Source organism: Nomascus leucogenys, chromosome 15, assembly GCF_006542625.1.
Source record: "Nomascus leucogenys isolate Asia chromosome 15, Asia_NLE_v1, whole genome shotgun sequence".
Taxonomy (NCBI): Eukaryota; Metazoa; Chordata; class Mammalia; order Primates; family Hylobatidae; genus Nomascus; species Nomascus leucogenys.
The window spans coordinates 71,329,770-71,350,566 of NC_044395.1; the positions used below are offsets into that span (position 1 = coordinate 71,329,770).

General features: G+C 47.9%; 1 protein-coding gene across 6 annotated transcripts in view; it reads left to right on the forward strand.

Annotated features, from left to right (window-relative positions):
• The first annotated feature begins 5,489 nt into the window (after positions 1-5,489).
• AMPD3 (adenosine monophosphate deaminase 3) overlaps positions 5,490-20,797 on the forward strand; it is a 56,437-nt gene continuing 41,129 nt past the window's right edge. For 2 of the 6 annotated variants that reach the window (XR_004033655.1, XM_003254934.3), the window contains exons 1-2: positions 5,718-6,156; positions 16,566-16,791. Coding sequence is in view for 4 of the 6 variants with exons in the window: in XM_003254934.3 (XP_003254982.1) it covers positions 6,135-6,156; positions 16,566-16,791 (248 nt within the window). In the remaining 2 variants the exon portion in view is untranslated. Of the gene's footprint in view, positions 5,553-5,717; positions 6,157-11,180; positions 11,531-16,565; positions 16,792-20,797 lie in introns of those variants that run through there. The other 4 variants (XM_030829434.1, XM_030829433.1, XM_003254933.2 and 1 more) reach the window with 4 other exon arrangements.

Sequence of the window (20,797 nt, forward strand, 5' to 3'; positions counted from 1 at the left end):
TACACGGAGTTAAAATCCTGGGAAGGAATTAGGCTCAAACTGGAGTGGAGGGGTGGTGCGGGAAAGGCTTGTACTCTCATTATGCCACGGCATCAGGGTAGGCTGCAGTGCCCTTCCACACGTGGTGCCCTGAAAATGTCCCTGGTTATTCTTCTTTCAGCCATCATGTACTTCTGAGGTACCTATTTCTATCCTAGTGTCAGGCCATATGCCATGATTTCTGTCCACTCAATTAGCAGAAGGCCCCAGGGCACTTTGGTTTGAAAACTGGCTATATCTGATGAGGCTTTGCTAAAGCGCTCTCAGAAGCAAAGTACTTCTCTTATTGCCTCCTGGGGGGAGATTTGGACCTCTGTAGCAGAGAAGACTGTAAAGGTGGTAGAGAAACTGGGTTTTCGGAGTCTGCCATGCCCATCTTGTATACATGTGTGCATTGTGCAACCATTATTCAGAAGGGAGCATAAGTCAGGGCATGGGAACAGAGACCCCAAACAGATACTGGCTTCCAAAAATGCTCAAATAACCCCATCCCCCAGTGCATTAGGAGTCAGAGTATTGTTGGAGGTAACCTGAAGCTCTGGTCCAAGTGCTTTCCTAGGTGTTCAAAGGTCTGAATGAGTGGAGCATCAGGCCGATTGGAGGAGAGGAGCTGACAGCACAGGATGTCTGTCCCTCGTGTGAAGCTGGAGGAGAGACTGGTGGTACTCCTTGGGGTGGGGTGAGGGTGACGGTGGGTGTAAGAGCTGGAGGGGGTGAGGGGTCAGGGAGGTGGTTGTATTGGCAGAAGACTAGTTAGGTGGTATTCTTGTTGAACTGAGGCAATGGAAGGGTTAGATTAAATCAGTGGTCTTCACAGGAGGTGTAGAATGATCCATTGAAATGTAAAAGAAAAATTAAAACTTTTATTTTTACTTATTTTTTAGTCTAAAAATAAAAAGTTAACCTTCACCAATGTTTACTATTATACACTTTACCCTCACTCAACTCATGCATCGGGTGTCCATGTCATGCATCATATCGGAGGCAAGCCAGGGAAGAGAGGAGGTTCTACAACATGGGGGATGGAGAAGGGGACCACGGCACCCTCCCTGGCCCAGCTGCCTTCAAAATGTATTGCTAAGTCTGAAGAACTATTTGTGTCCTGGGCAGTGGATAGACGTATTATCTAGTTTTCACCAAACTCTTCTCACAAAAGAGACAAGTGGTTTGAAGAGATTCCTCAAAGGAACCCACAGACTGAAAATAATATGAACAATGCAAGCAAAAGCAAACTCAGAAAACGTCAAAGCTGGCGATTTCTTACTACTCATATGATATCCATTATGATGATTAGTCAGCTCAGTAGTCGTCAGCTCGACAACTAAGAAGTTCAAATTTATAAAAAAGACTACTTGAAATATGGATTTACACCACCATATATTGGCCCTTGAGGTATTAGCTAATAATAATATAAACATGAAATCATGATCAGCAAGACATGTAAATGCTATAAACTCAGGGCAAGAAGACAAACTTCTACAATTTTTTTTTCAGGGATTTTCCAAGTCATGCAATACTTAGTTGTGTACTTTTTAAAAGTTATTTTTTGGCCGGGCGCAGTGGCTCATGCCTGTAATCCCAGCACCTTGGGAAGCCGAGGTGGGCGGATCACCTGAGGTCAGGAGTTGGAGACCGGCCTGGCCAACATGGTAAATCCCTGTCCCTACTAAAAATACAAAAAAAATTAGCCTGGCATAGTGGCGCATGCCTGTAATCCCAGCTACTTGGGAGGCTGAGGCAGGAGAATCACTTGAACCCGGGAAGAGGAGGTTGCAGTGAGCTGAGATCATGCCACTGCACTCCAGCCTGGGTGACAGAGCAAGACTCTGTCTCAAAAAAATTATTTTTTAATATGTTATTTGCCCAGGCTGGACTTGAACTCCTAGGCTCAAGAGATCGTTCTGCCTCAGTCTCCCAAATAGCTGGGAGTGCAGGCACACTTCACTGCGCCTGGATACTCAGTTGCGTGCTTTTGTGAACTGAATTATTATTGAGTGTATAAAAATGCTCAGAAGGCTGGGCGCGGTGGCTCATGCCTATAATCCCAGCACTTTGGGAGGCCAAGGCGGGCAGATCACGAGGTCAGGAGATCGCGACCATCCTGGCTAACAAGGTGAAACCCTGTCTCTACTAAAAAAAAAAACAAAACAAAAAAAATTAGCTGGGCGTGGTGGCGGGAGCCTGTAGTCCCAGCTACTCGGGAGGGCTGAGGCAGGAGAATGGCGTGAACCCAGGAGGCGGAGCTTGCAGTGAGCAGAGATTGAGCCACTGCACTCCAGCACCTCAGCAACTGAGCGAGACTCTGTCTCAAAAAAAAAAAAAGGACAAAAAAATGCTCAGAAATCTCTTTTGAGGCTTCTTATTTAATAGTAAAAGACAAAATATCAGTCAATATCACTGGAAAAAACAGCTGTTGTATTTGCCATGGTTAAAGTGACTGAGTTAATACAGAGAGAAGATGGCAGTACATAAAAATGTGTTCTGTTGGAAGACACGCAGGCTTTAAGTTTGAAGAATAGGTTTTAGAACACATGGTGTGTTGTGGAGGTTGGCTATATGGTTGGATGCAAGTTGCTAACATGTTTCACCTTGAGTCTTTGCTATGCTTTTTGGTAATGACATTCATAAAGAAATATTTTTTGTGATCTACTAAAGGAGAGATAGATATGTTCAAAACAGTGAACAGCTTAGTAAAACATGCTGTGGTTTTTATGGGTGAAAGTAAACCACTGAGGGAGTGGGTGCCCTCTTTGGAATACAAAATGAAGGGTTGTTGGTGTTTTGTATGACCAACAAGACATGTAAATGCTATAAACTCAGCAAGACATGTAAATGTCTTGTTCTACCACTTGTCTCTTTTGTGAGAAGAGTTTAGTGAAAACCAGGTAACATAATCTGTTTATCTACTGCCCAGGATACAAATAGTTCATAAGGCCTAGTAATACACTTTGAAGGCAAGGGTGTCATGGTCCCATTCTCTGTCCCCCGTGTTGCACAACCTCCTCTCGTCCCTGACTACGCCTCTGATATGACACATGGCATGGACACCTGATGCATGAGTTGAGTAAGGGTTCCATGTAGTTAACATTGGTGAATGTTAATTTTTTTTATTTTTAGACTAAAAAATACGTAGAAATAAAAGTTTTAATTTTTCTTTTACATTTCAATGGATCATTCTACACATTCTACTTTGAAGACTACTGATTTAATGTAACCCTTCCATTGCCTCAGTTCAACATGAATACCACCTAACTAGTCTTCTGCCAATACAACCGCTTCCGCTACCCCTCACCCCCTCCACCTTTCACTGCCACTGTCGCCCTCACCCAACCCCAAGCAGTAGCAGCACCACAAATCTCTCCTCCAAAACTGGGGGGGTGGTTCGTGTTCTGGTCCATGAGGACTACGTGTGAAATTCAGCAATCACATTATTCATTTACAAAGTCCAACAAGAAGTTGAAGCAAGAAGAGCACGAAATATTATAGGATGTCAATAATATGGTTAATTAAAAAATTAAAATAGAGCAGAACCTTTATAGCACTTTGTATTGAGACGTGGAATGACACTAAAAATCTTTCTTATGATTCCAAGGTTTACTGATTATCTCAAGGCAAACAACTTGAACGTTGTGAATTTAAAGATGAGTTTCTTTAACAAAGAACAAGTGCTCCAAATTTGCTGACCTCCAATGTGCTGGCCTGAGATTGTCACAAGTGTGATATACGTAGTAGAAAGAAACACACACACATACACACACATGTATACACACACACACAGTATCCTTTTGGGTAAAGGTGATATTTCAGCAATGAACTGATGTAACAAATGTGCTTTAGAAGGATTGTGTTATAGGGAAGGCACTTTGAAAACTGACGTTTGGAACTGTTTCCATCATCACGTGAATTTAATGCCAAAATGAAGCGTGCCAGTGTCACCTATACTCTCATAGTCACAATCTGCAAAATGTAGAAACATACTTCTAAATCTGTTTTACAATATTCCAAATGCAGAATTTCAAGTGTTTTAAAAGTCCCATTTGTTAAAATGATTTGCAAGAACAGCTGAGGAAAACATCATTGAAAATGTTGTTTTCATGAACAAAGAAGAGTTTTCACATTTGCAAAATTGATAGATCAAATTTAAACAGTAAGAACTATGATTTAATAGATACAGTTCTTCTATTCAGGTCTATTTAATCTTTGTGAGATATCTTTTTTTTTTTTTTTAAGAATAGCCATTAAGACCAAGTACAGATATTAACTGAACTTACAAGTACACTTTCTGGTCTCATAAAATATTAAACTAAGATTTATTTAAATCATTCTTAATGATTTAATCACTAAATCACTAACAGATTATTAGTGGAATCACTAAACAGATTATTGCTAATAACTTAAAGTGAAAGGAAAAAGGTATATTGTACCATTCCTAAAGATGAAGCAATTTAAAATTATTGTTTCATCTTGACCACATCCTTTAATTTTTTAGTGTTCTTTATAATATGTAACTCATTAATGCAGTCTCATGTGCAAAATGTTTATGAATACATGATTTGTGAGTATCAGACTAATCAGACTATGGGGTAGAAGGAATAAAACTTGGTGCTTACATGAGACAACTCTGTGAAAGTGGTTGACACAGTGAGGACACACAGTGGGTGCTCACTAATGAAGTTTCCTCTCTGAGCTTGGTGACTTACTTGCTGAGGCAGGAAAGGGAGACCAAGTCAAGAATGGCTCCCAACTGTGGCCCCGCGGTGGTGCCGACCCCGGTATCATTCACTGAGACTGGAAACACAGAAGCAGGTTCTGGCGTTTTCCTGGGAAGCAATTAGGAGTTTGGGTCTGGACCGCTTCCGCCGGCCTAGGAAGCTCTAGAGGAGATGTTCCCTAGGCAGTTAGATTCGCCATCTTCAACAGCTCGGGGGCATTCTGGGCTGGAGATGAAGTTCAAGAGTCATCATCAGGCGGAGGTTGTTAAAACCATGGGAGTGGCTGAGATGCCCAGAGTGGGCCTCGGAGTGGGAGAGGGGCTGGCACGGTGGGACCACAGAGAAAAGCCAGGCCGCGGAGGCCGAGAAGCTGCAAGGTACCCAGGTATGTGAAAAATTCGGAGGTGGGGGCCGCGGGTGCCAACTCTGGAAACTGCACTCCAAGCGTTTCAGGAAGGAAGACGTGGTCAGCAGGCTCAGATGCCAGGAAGAGGTGAGCGAGGGAGGCTGCACGGCACCCAGTGGCTTTGGCAACTAGGAGGTCATTCAGGACTTTGAGGGGCGGGTGAAGGCAGAGCCCGGAGGGTTGGAGAGGGAGCGTGTGCATGTGGGTGTGCGTGTGTGTGTGTGTGTGTGTGTGTGTGTGTGTGTAGGTGATCCAAGTGACCAGAAGGACGCCTGGAAGAGTGGACGGTTGGCAAGGGAGTGTGTGTGTGTGTGTGTGTGTGTGTGTGTATACGCAAGTGACCAGAAGGACGCCTGGAAGAAACCGATGTTTAAGGGTTGCTGCAACTACAGGGAGTAAGTCACCTGTGCGGGGCCGAGACCCCCAGAGTCTCGCCCGGGGAAAAGTTGTGCGGAGAGGGGAGGACTTTGGGCAAGCCCGGGCGGCACGGGGAGCGGTGTGGGAGCCCGGCGGGGCCAGCGCAGTTGAGGTCCGGGGAGCCCGGCTGGCATCTGCCCCGGGCTGCGGCGCGGGCCCCGCGGAGCCCAGGCGGTGGCGGGTGCTTCCGGCCAAGGGCCCTGGCGGCCGCCGCGCCCCTGCTGCTCTCAAGTTTCCCGTTGGCCGCGCGGTCCGGGCGCTTCAGGTAGCCCCTCGGCTCTCTCTGCTCCGCTCCGCGCCCAGGTAGGGCACCGACGGGGGCTGCACGCGGCTGGCCGGCTTCCTCCCTGCGGAGCCGGCCCTCCCTCCTCCCGCGGGGCCCTCCCGGCTGGGGATCCGCAGCGCTGCGCCCTCTGAACGCCCGGCCCCCTCGCCTGCTGCGGGGCGCGGCCTGGCCGGGCCCCGGCCCCGGCTGGCCTCACTGCCCGGCAGCCCCGCTTCGCCCTGCCCAGAGCGTCCCCTTTGCTCCAGCCCTGCGGCCGTCCCCTTCGGCCGGCGGCATGGCCCTGTCCTCCGAACCCGGTGAGTGCGCGCGAGGCTGCGCTGCTGACCTTGGGCCAGCCCCGCGGACCCTGCGGCCCAGGCGGGAATCAGCAGCGCCCTGGGGTCTGAACCGCGGCTTCCGCCTTCCCTGCTCGCAGGGGCGGTGGCACTGACTCCGGTCCGATCCCTTGCCCTGTCCCCTGTTCCTGTCCCTGTCCCTGTCCCTGCCCCTGCCTCTGCGGTGGCCCGAGCCCCAGCGACCTCAGGTGAGCCGGCAGCATCCCGATTCCCTGGCGGCCTAGAATGGAATAGCAAGGTTTAGAGAAATTAAGGGACCTGGGACTTGCCACCCTTTAAGCGCCTGGGCAAGTTTCTAGGTGCTTGAGGACTGGCTGGATGTGGACAGCTGAGGTGGACTTCTACCTGGAGGCGGGGGATGGACTGGATGACAGCGTGATGAGGTCGTTTGAGGCCTTCATCCTTACCTCTTTTGCTCTCTCCCGACAAGGGAGGTGTACAGCCTTGGGCTCTGGCAGTCTGCTTTCTGCCCTTGATCTTCTGGTAGCTGCTTTGCCAGCAGAGCTGCTAATAGCTGGTGTAGGCTGGCAGAGGTCCCTGGGGAGAGTTTTGAGAGGCCTTGGAGTAGGAGAGGCTTGCTAACTAGAGTATCATTTCCCCAAACTGTATGTGGCTGGAAGCTTGATGGCGACACATCAGCAAAGGAGCTGGGTGAAAGCAGGCAGCACAAGGAGGGATTTTAGCATGGTCTTGAGCCCCTGTTGGCTTTCCCTCTGGATGCAGTGACCAACATTTGGCCATCTTCATGGAAAAGCTGCCTGCAGCTGGAACCTGCAGAGGAGAAATTCTTCCCCTGGCTGTGCAGCACTAAGGCTGAGTGTTAATGGAGCCATTGAGCCAGGCAGACAGAGCCTCTGTCACTTTGCACCTCTAGGAGTGTTGACAGCAGGTCTGGGGTAGTTGGCCTGGCCTAGCTGCAGCTCCATGGGGCCTGGCTTGCTCTGAAGATGATGGTATGGGGCTGCCCTCTCTAGGAATAATGACACTTGCATAGGTGGTGACTGGGAGACTCTTTGACCTCTCAGTCCCATCTTTAGCTCAGCCTCAGTCTTCTAAGGTTCTCCTAGCTCTCAGCTAGGTCAAGAAGCTCTTTGAGAGATGAGGTTGTTGTTTTTTTTTTTTTGCCTCTACACTGACTGGATCACTCTTCAAATGGCCTCAAAATCTGTCTCAGGTCTTGAAAATGTCATGGGCAGATAACATGTAGCCTTCGGGTTAACAGGGAGATACACTTTCTCCCCTAAAGCTGCCCACTGGCCTCCATGATTCTTCCACCAAGTATAATAACCTCTTAGTTCTTCTGTATGCTGGTTGCATATCTAGGACAACAGACAATTGCTTTGGGCTTTTGATTTGTAAGGAACTGACTGGGGCATGGGAGGATGAGCTCATGGCTGGAGTCCTGGCTGTGTACGGTCACTGAGACGTACCATTCATAGGGGAGAAGGATGTTCCTCCTCCTGATCTGGCTTCACATTTAAATGTTTTCCTTCTTCCTGCACCGAGGTAATAGAAACTTGGGAGAGTGCCAGGCACATGGTGGTGCTCAATAAATAAGGTTGAATAAAAGGATTCAGTGTCTAGATAAAACTTCATGCTTATTTTCCTAGTTATGCTCTCTCGTATCTGATATCATAATGATGATGACAATGATGTTGGCAGATAATGCTTATAAAACACATACTCTATGCCAGGTACCAGTCTAAACACTTTACGTATGCTCGTTGTCATGGCAACCTATGAGATTGGCTTTTTATTATCCACACTTTATAGGGAATAAAACTGAGCCACAGAAAAGTTACTTAACTTGCCCAGGGTCATAAAACTAAGTGGTGGAACAGGATTCAAATGCAGGGAGTCTAGCTGGAGTTTTTTTGTTTGTTTGTTTGTTTGTTTATTTGTTTGAGATGGAGTCTCACTCTGTCACCCAGGCTGGAGTGCAGTGGCACAATCTCAGCTCACTGCAACCTCCACCTCCCGGGTTCAAGTGATTCTCCCGCCTCAGCTTCCCAAGTAGGTGGGATTACAGGTACCGCTACCATGCCAGACTAATTTTTGTGTTTTTAGTAGAGACGGGGTTTCCCCATGTTGGCCAGGCTGGTCTCAAAACTCCTGACCTCAAGTGGTCTGGCCGCCTCGGCCTGCCAAAGTGCTGGGATTACAGGCGTGAGCCACCACACTCAGCCCGAGTCTACGTTTTTAGCCATACACTCTACTCATTCCTGAGATTGCCATAGGTGGATTGATCTATTATAATTAGCTAATTCACTCGTTCATTGTTTTATGCATTCATTCATTCAACAAATACTTGCTGAATGTCAACCATATTTCAGGTATGGGGATACAATTGTGAATGAGACAGGCGAGATTTGTCATGGAGCTGGTATTTAGCAAGTGAATCCCCTTTGTCCAACTCCTTGTGTGAGTCACACACACCTCACAAATGAGAAGGAAAATGAACCCCTCTATGCAAGCTCATGCCTGGCTTTTGGGGAGGAGAGTGATATCTTTCTTTTTTTCTTTTTTTTCTTGAGATGGAGTCTTGCTCTGTCACCAGGCTGGAGTGCAGTGCAGTGGTGCAATGTCAGCTCACTGCAACCTCTGCCTCCCAGGTTCAAGTGATTCCCCGCCTCAGCCTCTCAAGTAGGTGGGACTACAGGTGTGCACCACCATGTCCGGCTAATTTTTTGTGTTTTAGTAGAGATGAGGTTTCACCATGTTGGCTAGGATGGTCTCAATCTCCTGACCTCGTGATCCACCTGCCTCGGGCTCCCAAAGTGCTGGGATTACAGGCATGAGCCACCGTGCCTGGCCGATATCTTTCTTGATGAGACATAATTTGATTCCATCCTCTCCTGTCTTTTAGAGTTTGTAAGGGGTGCTTAAGTGATAAAAGGGGGTGCAGTCTAGTCTCGGGCAGGAGAAGCGGGCCCTGTGTCTGGTTATCATAAATTGTCTTGATGTTTGTTCGAAAGGGAAATAAGGCTTTGAGCTTGGGATCAGTGCTCTTCAGTCCATAGAGACATCTTGGCTGCAAGGAGCAGCAACGAGTTAGGCTCAAGGTGGAATTGCGAGGTCCTGAGAAGAGCTTGCTCTTCTGAGACGGAACTGTATTTTTCTTCTAAACTGCTCATGTTCTGGAGAGTCTTCCCTCCTTTTGGCTTCAGTAGGACCCTTGGCCATTGTTACAACCTGTGTCATCTTAGTGGAGCTGCTGCTGGTTTCTGTCTGAACCTGATGCAATGGGTCTCATACCTGTAAACTGGGCTCCAGGAAGGCAGCTTTCTCTAAGTTGGAAAATGAAGACTCAAGGTGGAGGGTGTTTCCCAAAGCCCATGCCACAAGATATTAATAGGTGTTTTTTTCCTATGACAGCAGTTCTAGGATGGTCAAATAAGTGTGTCCGGTTAAACAAAGTTAAACAGCTTTCTTTACTGCAGGACTTCCCAGGTGTTGAATCTGCTAGTAGAAATTGTGCATGAATACCCATAAGGGACTACGGGATGCAGTGTTTTCCAAGCCTTCTGACCTTTCATGTTCTGCAGACTGCACTTTGAAAAATGCTCGTTTAGACTAAGGCTAGCTGGGATCTGGTTAAAGGTGCAGAATAAAATTCCCTGAACATGTTGAACTTAAATCCTTGGGCTGGAATCCTCCCACTGCAGTCCCCACTCTACCTCCCCCTTCCCCAAAACACTAGCAGAAAAAGTCATCTGCCCCTCCTCCTTCTGGCAGAATAGTACTGAAGGGCTTGGATTTTTTTCTCATACTGTAAGTTCACTTAATTGTTTAATGAATAAATATTACCCTCCCTCTAGGTTGCTTGTAGCCTGCTGATTGCACTGTTTATGAAACAGCTGTGAGGACAGGTGGGTCGTAATCTCTGGGTAGCATTAAAGCCCAGCAGCAGCCCGAGGATCATGTGTCAACCCTGTGATACTGCTCTGTGCACACAGGAATTATGATGTGAGCTCAGTAAGACACAACCTCACGATTGGACATGCGGAGGTGACTCAGGCCCAAGTCAGGGTTACAGCTAGCCTCCCGGTAAACAACTGACCCATCCTTCCTGGGCTCTTCTCCCCAGGATTTCAACAGCACCACAGAAATAGCCATTTTGCTCATGGTGATTTCCCAGACCAACACTATTTGCCTCAGTCACTGGGAGGCTGTGTATCTGTTCTGAGCCTTCCCACTCTCCTAAAGGGCAGATGAAGATCAGAGCTTTGCACCCTGTGATGCCATTTTAATCAACTCTGCTTAGTTTTAGAGGACTGCTCCTGTGGGTCACTCGAGGCAGGCTCCACCTTCCCCAGGAGGAGTGGCAGAGTCCAGCCAGCACTCCGAGCTGGAGGCCCACGTGGGAGCCGTGAGCGGCTGTAAGCAGGGGAGGGTTTGGGGTGGGCTCCGGTGGGTCAGTTGGGGTGTACTCCTTTTCTGTGTGTGTGGATGGGGGTGGGGGTTCTGGTAAAGCTTGTCAGGCTTCGCAGTCACCTGTGGTGTGGGCTTCTTTCTGGGAAGAAAGGAAGGAGTGGGATGGGGCTGTCAGCTTTTCATCCTAGCCTGCCCCCTCCACTGTCTGCCTCTGTGCTGAGGCAGTTCCCGCTCCCTGAGTCTCTGTCCTTTCCTGAGAAAGGTGGAAGCAGTTCATGGTCTTTCCCTTTCAGAGGAGGAGGGGATGGAGGGGATTGTATTAGCAACTGGGATTGAAGCTCCCCCTGCCAGTTATGGGGTGCCCTCGGGAGGGTTGCTTTAGGGGGGCTTTCTGAGAAGAGGCAGGGTGGGCTGTACCTGAGACAAATCCCCTTGATAAAATGGACCCAGTTGTCTGGCCAGGCCTGAAGCACGTTCAGAATGGAAGCAGCAAAGGTGATGATATCGCTCATTGCTACTCAGCTTTCAGGAGGAGGCTGGGCGTTAGAGGGAGGCTGTGGCTTATCTCCTGCCGCTGGGCAGGACGGCTGTTGTAATGAGGAAGCTGCCGCTTTAGTTTCCTCTTGTGAGGGCTGTGAAGAGGGCCAGGACACTGCATTCAGGATGCCACAGCCATTTTGCCTTGGATAACTGGCATTACCTGGGGACTTCAGGGCTCTTGGAAATTTTCCACTCGTATTTCATATTCACGAAAGAATTTCCAGCCCGGGCTTTTCCTGCTCTGGCTCACTGCTGCTCACATATATGCAAAACAGAGACCTTCCACTCCAGCCAGCAGACAGGATCCAGCCAGCTGCATGCACGCACTGACTCAGCTGAGCCTCCTGGGCGGCAGGCAGCACCTGGCCCGGGTGCATCACTTGAGTGGCATCTTCAGGACCAGTCATGGAGCCAGGCTCAGGTCTGTGTCGGGGCTTCTGGGAGGGGAGTCTGGCAAGAGTAGGAATCAGCTTCCTTCGTATAAGGAGGGGATTTCAGTGGCACTGGGCTTCCTTTCTGGAGGGACTGTGGCACCATGAAAAGTTACTGTTTGTTGAAACTGGCAGTGTTTTAGGACTTTCTAACTTTGGGATGCTTCTTCAAGTTCATTGGAGCGTGTTGCATGTAACAGTGAGATAAGCTGTATCACTGGCTGACTGATGTTGGTGAATTCACAGCTAAGCCTCCCAAGCCTGCTGGCTTCAGCTGACAAAGGGTTGGAAGCCAGGCGTGAACATGCAGCTGGAGCTGAAGCTCTGCTTGGCATCTGCAGAGTGGGCTTTCCTTGTCATGCCTGGCCTGGCAGGTGTCTGGAGGGTCTGAGAGGAGACACACTCTGGAGGGATGGGTTGGCAGGTGGGAGCTGTCTGCCAAGGACATCCAGAAGGCAGTAGATGTGCGGGCAGCTGCTAAGGTCTGCAGCACCCCAAGTGGGTTACTTGGTCCATACTAAGATATGGAATTAATTATTTTGTTGTTGCTGCTGTTGTTTCTTGCTTTTTTTTTTTTTTTTTTTGAGAGACGGTCTTGCTCTGTCACCCAGGCTGGAGTACGGTGGTGCCATCATGGCTCACTGCAGCCTGCACCTCCAGGGCTTGAGCAATTCTCCCAACTCAGCCTTCCAGATAGCTGAGACTACAGGTGCATACCACCACACCTGGCAATTTTTATTTCTATTTTTTGTAGAGACGAGGTTCTGACATGTTGCACCAGGCTGATCTCGAACTCCTGGCCTCAAGCGATCCTCTTCAGCCTTCCAAATTGCTTAGATTATAGGCATGAGCCACTGCGCCCGGTCTTGGAATGAATTATCTACCAACTATTTAGGACACTGGTAGTAGTTCTGCAGAAGATTTTTATGGGTTCTGTACGGTAATGTTACTCTATGATCCTTGATTTTTAATGAGCCTTGTGAATGTGAGCTGAGGGGCTGTGGAATGCAGCATCTCCCAATAACTGACCACAGGACCTGTTTTACCAGCAACAGGTATCAATTTCTTATGGCATCCAGTTTGGGAAAGGTTGATTTAAGCTAAAGAGAAAGGAAGATATTTTATAGAAAGCTGTGTCCTGAAAAGTATGCTTAGTTGATTAGAGAAAGCTAAAAATGCTTTGTGCGCCGGTGTGATGGCTCACACCTATAATCCTAGACCTTTGGGAGGCCAAGGCGGGCGGATCACTTGAGACCAGGAGTTCAAGACCAGCCTGGCCAACATGGTGAAACCCCATCTCTACTAAAAATACAAAAATTAGCCAGGCGTAGTGGTGTATGCCTGTGGTCCCAGCTACTTGGGAGGCTGAGGTGGGAGAATCACCTGAGCCTGTGAGGTCGAGGCTGCAGTAAGCTGTGATTGTGCCACTGCACTCCAGCCTGGGCAACAGAGACCCTGTCTCTAAATCAATCAATCAATCAATCAATAAATGCATGCTTCATGAACAAACACGGCAGGATCTGGCATAAGAGCCCTCAGACATCAAGGACTTCCCTCCCACCCAAATACCCATTGCCAAGGGAGCCTGGTTGGGGATGTCTGGGTCAGGCTTGTGTGTGTCTGAGGGCATGAAGGAGGTAGGAAGGTGCTGCTGGTGGTGGATGGCTTCTGTCCAGGGTAGGCGCTAATGCAGAGATAGGTCTGAATGGTGAAACTCCCTTTGGCCTGGCCTCTCAATAGTGTGGGTTAGGCTGATCTCGAACTCCTAGCCTCAAGTGATCCTTCCTCCTCGGCCTCCCAAATCGCCTAGACAACATGGCAAAACCTCATCTCTAAAAAAAAAAAAAAAATTAGCCAGGTATGGTGATGCTCCCTCCCTCCCTTTGGCAATTAAGGAGGGAGCCCTAATTGCCAAAACCTGCCAGAAAAAGAAGTTTGATTTGTCTTCCTATTTTTCTCTCTTTTCATAGAGTCTTAAGTCTACTCATTTTCTTTCTATTCTCTTTGTATTTGTTAAAAATGGCATTATAATAGCATTCATCATCAAAATAAAATATCCTCTCACACGCAGGCGGCCCTGCCACGTGGTCATTTTGAGCGCGAGAATCTCTTGCAGGTCTTGCCCATAAAGGGATGCATTTTCCTATCACTGTAAATAAAGCATGGGTATGGTTCTATGTATTAATTTTTTCATTTACTGTATTTTTATGTTTTTTTATGTGATTGCACCGTCCTCATAATTATAATTCTGATTACTTAACATCTTTTTCAAGTGAGTATGCTCTAATTTAGGCATTTTAAAGCTATTTATGTAAAGAATGCAGGTAAATATCCTTGTGCTTTTCATTCCTAGGATTCTTTTTTTTAAAGAAATTTCTAGAAGTAGAGTTGCTTAGTCAAATGGTGTGGTGCTTTATGGCATTTGTGGCCTTTTGCCTGAGCCTGTTGGATGTCCTTCTGAGATGCAACGTGAGGTTTTGGGACAGTGCCCTTGACTGGTGGCCTTGGAATAAGGGGGGAGGTGAGGATCCAGTTTCGTTTCAGCCTGATGGAAACTCCTGGGTCTGGTTCTTTGTGCTGTTGAGGTGACAGGAGACTTTCTCTCCCCTGTCACCTCCTTTGATGGCCTCCAGCTTCCCCCCTGTCTGCTATCAAGACATGGAAATCTCCACAGTCAGCTCTGTTCCTCTTCCTCTTTGCAGAGGCCAGGCCTCGCTGTCTTGGTGTCTGCTCCCCAGACAGTTGTGTGCTGAGAGGCTCTTCCCACTGGCTCCCTCCCACTCCCCTCATCAGGGAGTGGCAGGTCCTTGGGTCTCAGAGTTAAGGGAGACCTCGCTCGATTGCCTGTTACTAGCCTGCTTTCCTCCTTCCTGTCTGTGACATGACTTAGTCCCACATGCCACTCAGACTCAGAGCAGCAAGCCCTCCTCAGGCACCAGAAATCTCTCTGGTACCTAGAATTATGCCACTTAGAGCTGAGAGGGCCTTAGAGACCACTTAGTTCAATCCCTTTATCTCACAGATGGGAACATTGTGAGGCCGGAGAATGACTGTCCCAAGATGGCCTAGTGTGTTCCCCTCCCCTGTAGCTGCACTTCTCCCTGCTGGACGGCAGCAGGGCTCTGTCTCACCTCCACTCTTGTCTGTCTGGTCCACAAAACTGCTTCTCTCTTTAAACCAACCTTAAAGAAACTGTGGTCATAGGTAGATGGGAAACTCCTCTTCCAGAGCTGCTCCCAGCGAGGGTGGCTTGTCGGAAAGGGTGTAGTATTAATCCATTCCACAAGTGTTATGCTGGGGACTGTGAGAAGCCCATGCCCGGACACGCACATGGACAAAGAGAAGCAGCACAGCATGGTGGGTGAGGGCACAGAGGTGGGAACCAGGTGCCTGGGTTCAGATCCCTGAGCTGAGTATCAGAGAGGAAAGGGATGAGGGAGAAAGGCTGAGAACAGCACAAATCTCTGCTGACTTGTGTGACCCTGGGCATGTTAGCTCTCTATGCCTTCATTTTCTCATCTGTCAAGTGGGAATAATAAGATTAACTGAGTTAATAAGTATGAAGTTCTTTGCAGAGTATTTTATATATATATATATATAAAATTTTTAAAATTGAGACGAGGTCTCACCCTGTCTCTCAGGCTGGAGTGCAGTAGTACGATCATAACTCACTGCAGCCTCAACCTCCCTGGCTCAAGAGATCCTGCTGCCTCAACCTCCCTAGCACTGGGATTACAGGCATGCATCACCATACCTGGCTAATTCTTTAAATCTTTTTTAGAGATGAGGTTTTGCCATGTTGTCCAGGCTGGTCTCAAACTTCTGGGCTCAAGCAGTCCTCTTGCCTTGACCTCCCAAAGTGCTGGTATTACAGGCGTGAGCCACCATACCTGGCCCCAGAGTGTACTTTTGTTTTTTCTTTTTGAGACAGAGTCCCACTCTGTTACCCAGGGTGGAGTGAAGTGGCTCAATCTTGGCTTATTGCAACCTCCACCTCCCAGGTTCAAGTGATTCTTTTGCCTCAGCCTCCCAAGCAGCTGGGATTACAGGTGCCTGCCACCACGCCTGGATAATTTTTTTTGTATTTTTAGTAGAGACGGGGTTTTGCCATGTTGGCCAGGATGGTCTCAATCTCCTGACCTCAGGTGACCTGCCCACCTCAGCCTCCCAAAACGCTAGGATTACAGGCGTGAGCCAATGCGCCCGGCCAGAGTATACATATTAACTGCTATATAAGTAATTGCAAAAAAAGGAAAGAAATATGGAAATGAAAGCAAGCAAGCAAGAATGAAACCCAACCAACCAAGCAGATGGTTGAGGCCAGTGACTGTTAGTAAGGAATCAGTATGCAAGGAGATGGATAGAGAGTGAGTTTTCAGCTGGGTAAAGAGTTTTCCTGTTCTAAAACCTTTATTTTATCTGCTGTGTCTCATTAGGGGGTTCCAGAGGGTTTGGAACTGCAATAGCAGATTCTTTCTCTTCAGCAAAAGGCCTTGATTTATGTAATGAAGAATGCAGCTTTGGATTTCCCAGGGCTCTGCTGTAATCTTGTGGGACCTTAGCTGTTAAAGCCTTTGGGCTTCCCCTCTGTGAAGTGGGGGAGTGAGGTTTGATTATTGTTGCAGCTATAACAGTATCCTCACAGTCTGGAGAAGGGAGAGCTGAACTCTCTCTTCTCCCTTCTCAAACATGGGAACAAAGTCAGGAGGGCAGGGCTGCCAGGTGCTGCAGATTCCCTGAGTTTGGGAAAATGGAAGCCCACCTAATTGAACAGTTCATTCTTTGAATTTTGAACACTTGCTTTCTCCTGACTTGTAAGTGGCTCCACATGCTTCACCTCCAGTTACTTATTGAGCTGATTTTGAAATTGGCATGCTGGGTTTGGTCTGGGGAATTCCTAAGTAGACAGCTGACCCCAAGTACCAGGTGGGCCTGACCCTCACTTCAGTGCCTTCTCCTCCCCGGTGCTGGTGACTCAGGGCATCCCGCAATTCATTAAGTTAATGCTTGTTCTTTCTTTGCTAGCCGAGATGCCGCGGCAGTTTCCCAAGCTGAACATCTCTGAAGTGGATGAGCAAGTCCGGCTCCTGGCGGAGAAGGTGTTTGCTAAAGTGCTTCGAGAAGAGGACAGCAAAGATGCCCTGTCCCTGTTCACTGTCCCAGAGGACTGCCCCATCGGGCAAAAGGAAGCCAAGGAGAGGGAGCTGCAGAAGGAGTTGGCAGAGCAGAAGTCTGTGGAGACTGCAAAAAGGTTTGTTCCCAAGGCATTGTTTTCGTGTACATAGAGTCATGCAGACCCAGGCAGGCCGTGGGTGTGTGTCCTGATATGAGGCACCTCATGGGGACTGGTACGTCCCTGGAGCTGTGTTGGTTCCTTAACCAAGACCACTTGCCTCTTATTTATTGAGGGATGTCTCGGTGCCTCTGTTGCGCTGAAAAGATCAAAACCCACTTTGCTGCTGATGTGCAAAAATATACACCATTTCCAAATGGCATTTCTCTTTTCTTTTTGGAAATTTGAGGATTTCTTAGGAGACAGCAATTGTACTTCTTCTTATCACTTGACAAGCATTTTGCATTACTAATGAACACAGCTTACTATTTGCTGGGTGCTGTGCTGGGACTGGGGATGTTATAATGAACAAGATAGATAGAGTCTTTGGGTCTAGACAATAATTAAGTAACTGGACAAATTAACTTAAAAATTACAAGTATAATAAGTGCTGTATCAGTCAGGGTCCAACTAGAAGATCAGAAACCAATGAAGTATTAGCATTTTAATGCAGGGAATTGGTTACACAGATGGTAGAGAGCTGAGAAACCAAACAGGGGAGAGAGAGGCGGCTCAGAGATTAGGCACAGTAAGGAGCAGCTACAACCCAGGACAGGAGTGACAAGGAAAGCGGTAATGTTGCTGGAGCCAAGGTGGGGTCGCCCTGGGGAAGGTGGAACTGTGATGGCCTTTCCAGTGGAAACTGGAGCCAAGGGGGAGAGGTGGCAGCTGCAGAGATGCCTCCCAAGGCAGAGATGGAGGCAGGCAATACCTCGCTTGACCCTTCCTGCACCTTCTAGGTTCTCCCAATGTCTGCCATGGGCCAAACCTAGCCAGAATCCTGCTGGCACACTTGGGAAACACAGGAGAGGATGAGGAATGGATCTGAGGGCAAACAGGCCCAGGAGCAGCGCAAGTGCTATGAAAGAGATGAATAAGGAGGAGATGGGGTTGGGGGAGAGAGAGGCTGGGAAAGGGAGAGAAAAAATCTTTTTTTAGACTGGGAAGTCATGGAAGGCCTCTCCAAGGAGATGACATCTTAGTGGATGCTTCAGGGTATAAAGAAGCTAGCTATGTGGCCTTCCAGGTAGAAGAGTCAGCTAGGGCAAAGGCCCCCCAGTTTCTTCCAGAAGGCCCATGTGGTTAGAGGTCTGTTAAAGGAAGAAGTGCTGTGACCAGGGCTGGAGGACTTGGGCCCAGATCAGACTGGCCTTGTGCTCCCTGATAAGAAGTTTGGATTGGAGTCTAAGTGTAATAAGAAGCCCTCATCCTTTCACAGTTTATCTCACCCCGGGCTTTATCACATTTTCCGCCTGCCTGGTACTCTGCAAACATCAGTAGTTGACATGGTAGACCTTTGAGCCCTCTCAGACCTAGTCTGTGATCACACTAGATACTGCCTCAGTTTTAAAGGCAAGTCTTTTCCTTTCTTGGTAGTGTAGAAGCTCAGCATTTTCTTAACTCGTTTGGAAAGAAGTAAAAAGTTGACTACTGGTGTAAAGGCAAGGACAGAGCTTCACCACTCATAAGACCAGTGCTTTCCTTCCTTGAAAGGATGGTGAGCCCATAAAGGCAGGAGTCACTGGTTCCAGCCTTGTGTTGGATAAGGTGGGCGGCCCCAGCCCCAGCAGTGTGCTCATCCCTGGAGGGTCAAGAAGAGTATGACTGCAGAGACCCTCATTCACACTCCATGGGTGGAACAGAAGGGCTGAATTCATCAAGTGAATGGTCTGCAGGGCCTTCTGTGTGTTATGAATTGAGCATTTGAGACCCTTAATAATGAGAGGAAAAGGAATCCTGGCATTTTTTATTACCAGGAACGATAAGTTTCTGGGACCAGTTTCCATTGCAGAGTGACACTGGGCCTGACATCTGCTGAAGGGACTGTGCTCTTCTCAATGCCCAGACTCAGGGCAAAATGGAAGCTTTCTTACTCTAAGTCCGAATGGTGCTCTGTGGTTTCCAGAAATTTCCCTGCAAACTTCTCTCCAAAAACTTTGTTCTGTCCTTGCCTAGGTTATGGTGTCTTAGTTTGCATCTGTCTGCCCCATTTGACTAGAAGCTCCTTGAGGACTGGATCCATTGTGGAACTTAGTTGGTGGGCAGTGGATGTCTGGCAGAGGAAGACATCCTGCCTCCTCATTGCCACCAAGGACACTACATCAGGGTGGCTGCAACTTCTTGTACCTCTGTGTTCTGCCACACACTGGCATGCTCTGTGACCTTGGGCAAATCAGGAAACCTCTCTGGGCCTCATCCTCATCCTCATCTATAAAGTGGAGATGCTAATAGCTACCTTCATGGGGGTGTTGTGAGGAATGAGGGAATCCACAGGTAAAAGGTTTAGGACAGTGTCTGGTTACAGTGCATCCCGATAAATGTAAGTGATTTCTCTGACTTCCTGCTGCTGAGAGAGGGAGCAAGTGGACTAAGTACTGGCCTGCGTAGGTTGGATTCATTCTTTAATTCTCACATCAAGCTTATCAAGTGGATATTCTTAGTATTCTGATTTTGAAGATTAGGAAACGAAGGCTCAGAGAAGCTGAATTTACTTTCACAAAGACACATAGTGAGTAAATGACAGAGCAAGAACTAGAGCCCACATCTTTTGAATCTAGACCCCACACTTCAACCATAAGTCTATCCCCTCTTCAGGTAGGGGTGGAGTCTTCGGTTCCCTGGTCTGTAGACCCTGGTATGACACTAGGTGCTGCTCCCTAGAATGTAATTGTTGCTTCTAAATGAAATGGAGGGAAACTGGTCAAAGCTCCCACTCTGTCCGTTGGCTTCTTTCCTGAAAAAAAGCCTGGTCCCTGGACTGTCAGACGCCCCAGGATCCTCTTCTGGGGTCCGTGCATACCCAATTTTGTCTTTTAGTTTCTCTTCTCACTAGAGGTGCCTTTATATGTAAATGTTCAAAAGTTAACATTTTCATGGAGAACACCCTCTCTCCAGCTCCCTCTTCGTCTGTGGTACCTCCCATCCCATCTCCTATTTATTCTTACTTTACACAGAGTTCTATAATCTGGCTATATTGTTTCTTATCCTGTGGCAGATTTAAAGAAGCAAATTAGAAGCAGGGAGAGAGGGGCGGGGTCACGCTGTATCCAGCAGGGGCGAGGGGGGTCACAGTCAGGAGTGGACTGGCACAGTGGTTCTAAAAAAAAAAAGCGGGGGGGGGGGGGGGGGGGGGGGGGGGGGGGGGGGGCTGCAGTGAGGGATGGGACTGACTCAGCTGGGCAGAACTCTGTCAAAAAAAAAAAAAAAAAAAGAGAGAGACTTCTACAGGCAGGGTCACAGAGGTGATGTGTGGTGATTATAAGCCTGGGCTTTGGGGTCAGACCTATTGGGTTCAAGTGGCAGCCCTGTCACTTACTACTGAATGGCCTTGGTCAAAGCTCTTGACTGCCTGAGCTGGTTTCCTAAACTGCAAAATGAGAATAATAAAAGGACGTACCTTGTGAGAATTAAATGAGCGAATGCACAAAAAAATCCTTAGCACAGTGCTTGGAGTACCGTTAATGTTCCTGTTTTGTTATTGTTGTTATTACAGTCAACAGTGAGAGAGGAAACAAAATAATTGTGAAAAGCAGACACAAGAATTTGAAGCACAGTAGTTTAGGGATAACACACCTCTGAGATCATGACTGGATAATACAGTGATGATCCTGAATCATTGAGAAAACTTTAAATTATGTTCGGCATGCTTTGAGGAAGAATGCAGGAATTATGTATTTTTTTAAGAAGTCAGACAAAAATTGATTTTTAAAAAATTAGGATATAGTTAAGGCTGGCAAGATGGCCAATTAGGAACAGCTCCAGTCTGCAGCTCCCAGTGAGATCGATGCAGAAGGGGGTGATTTCTGCATTTCCAACTGAGGTACTGGTTCATCTCACTGAGGCTAGTTGGACAGCGGGTGCGGCCCGTGGAGGGTGAGCCAAAGCAAGGTGAGGCGTTGCCTCACCCGGGAAGCACAAGGGATAG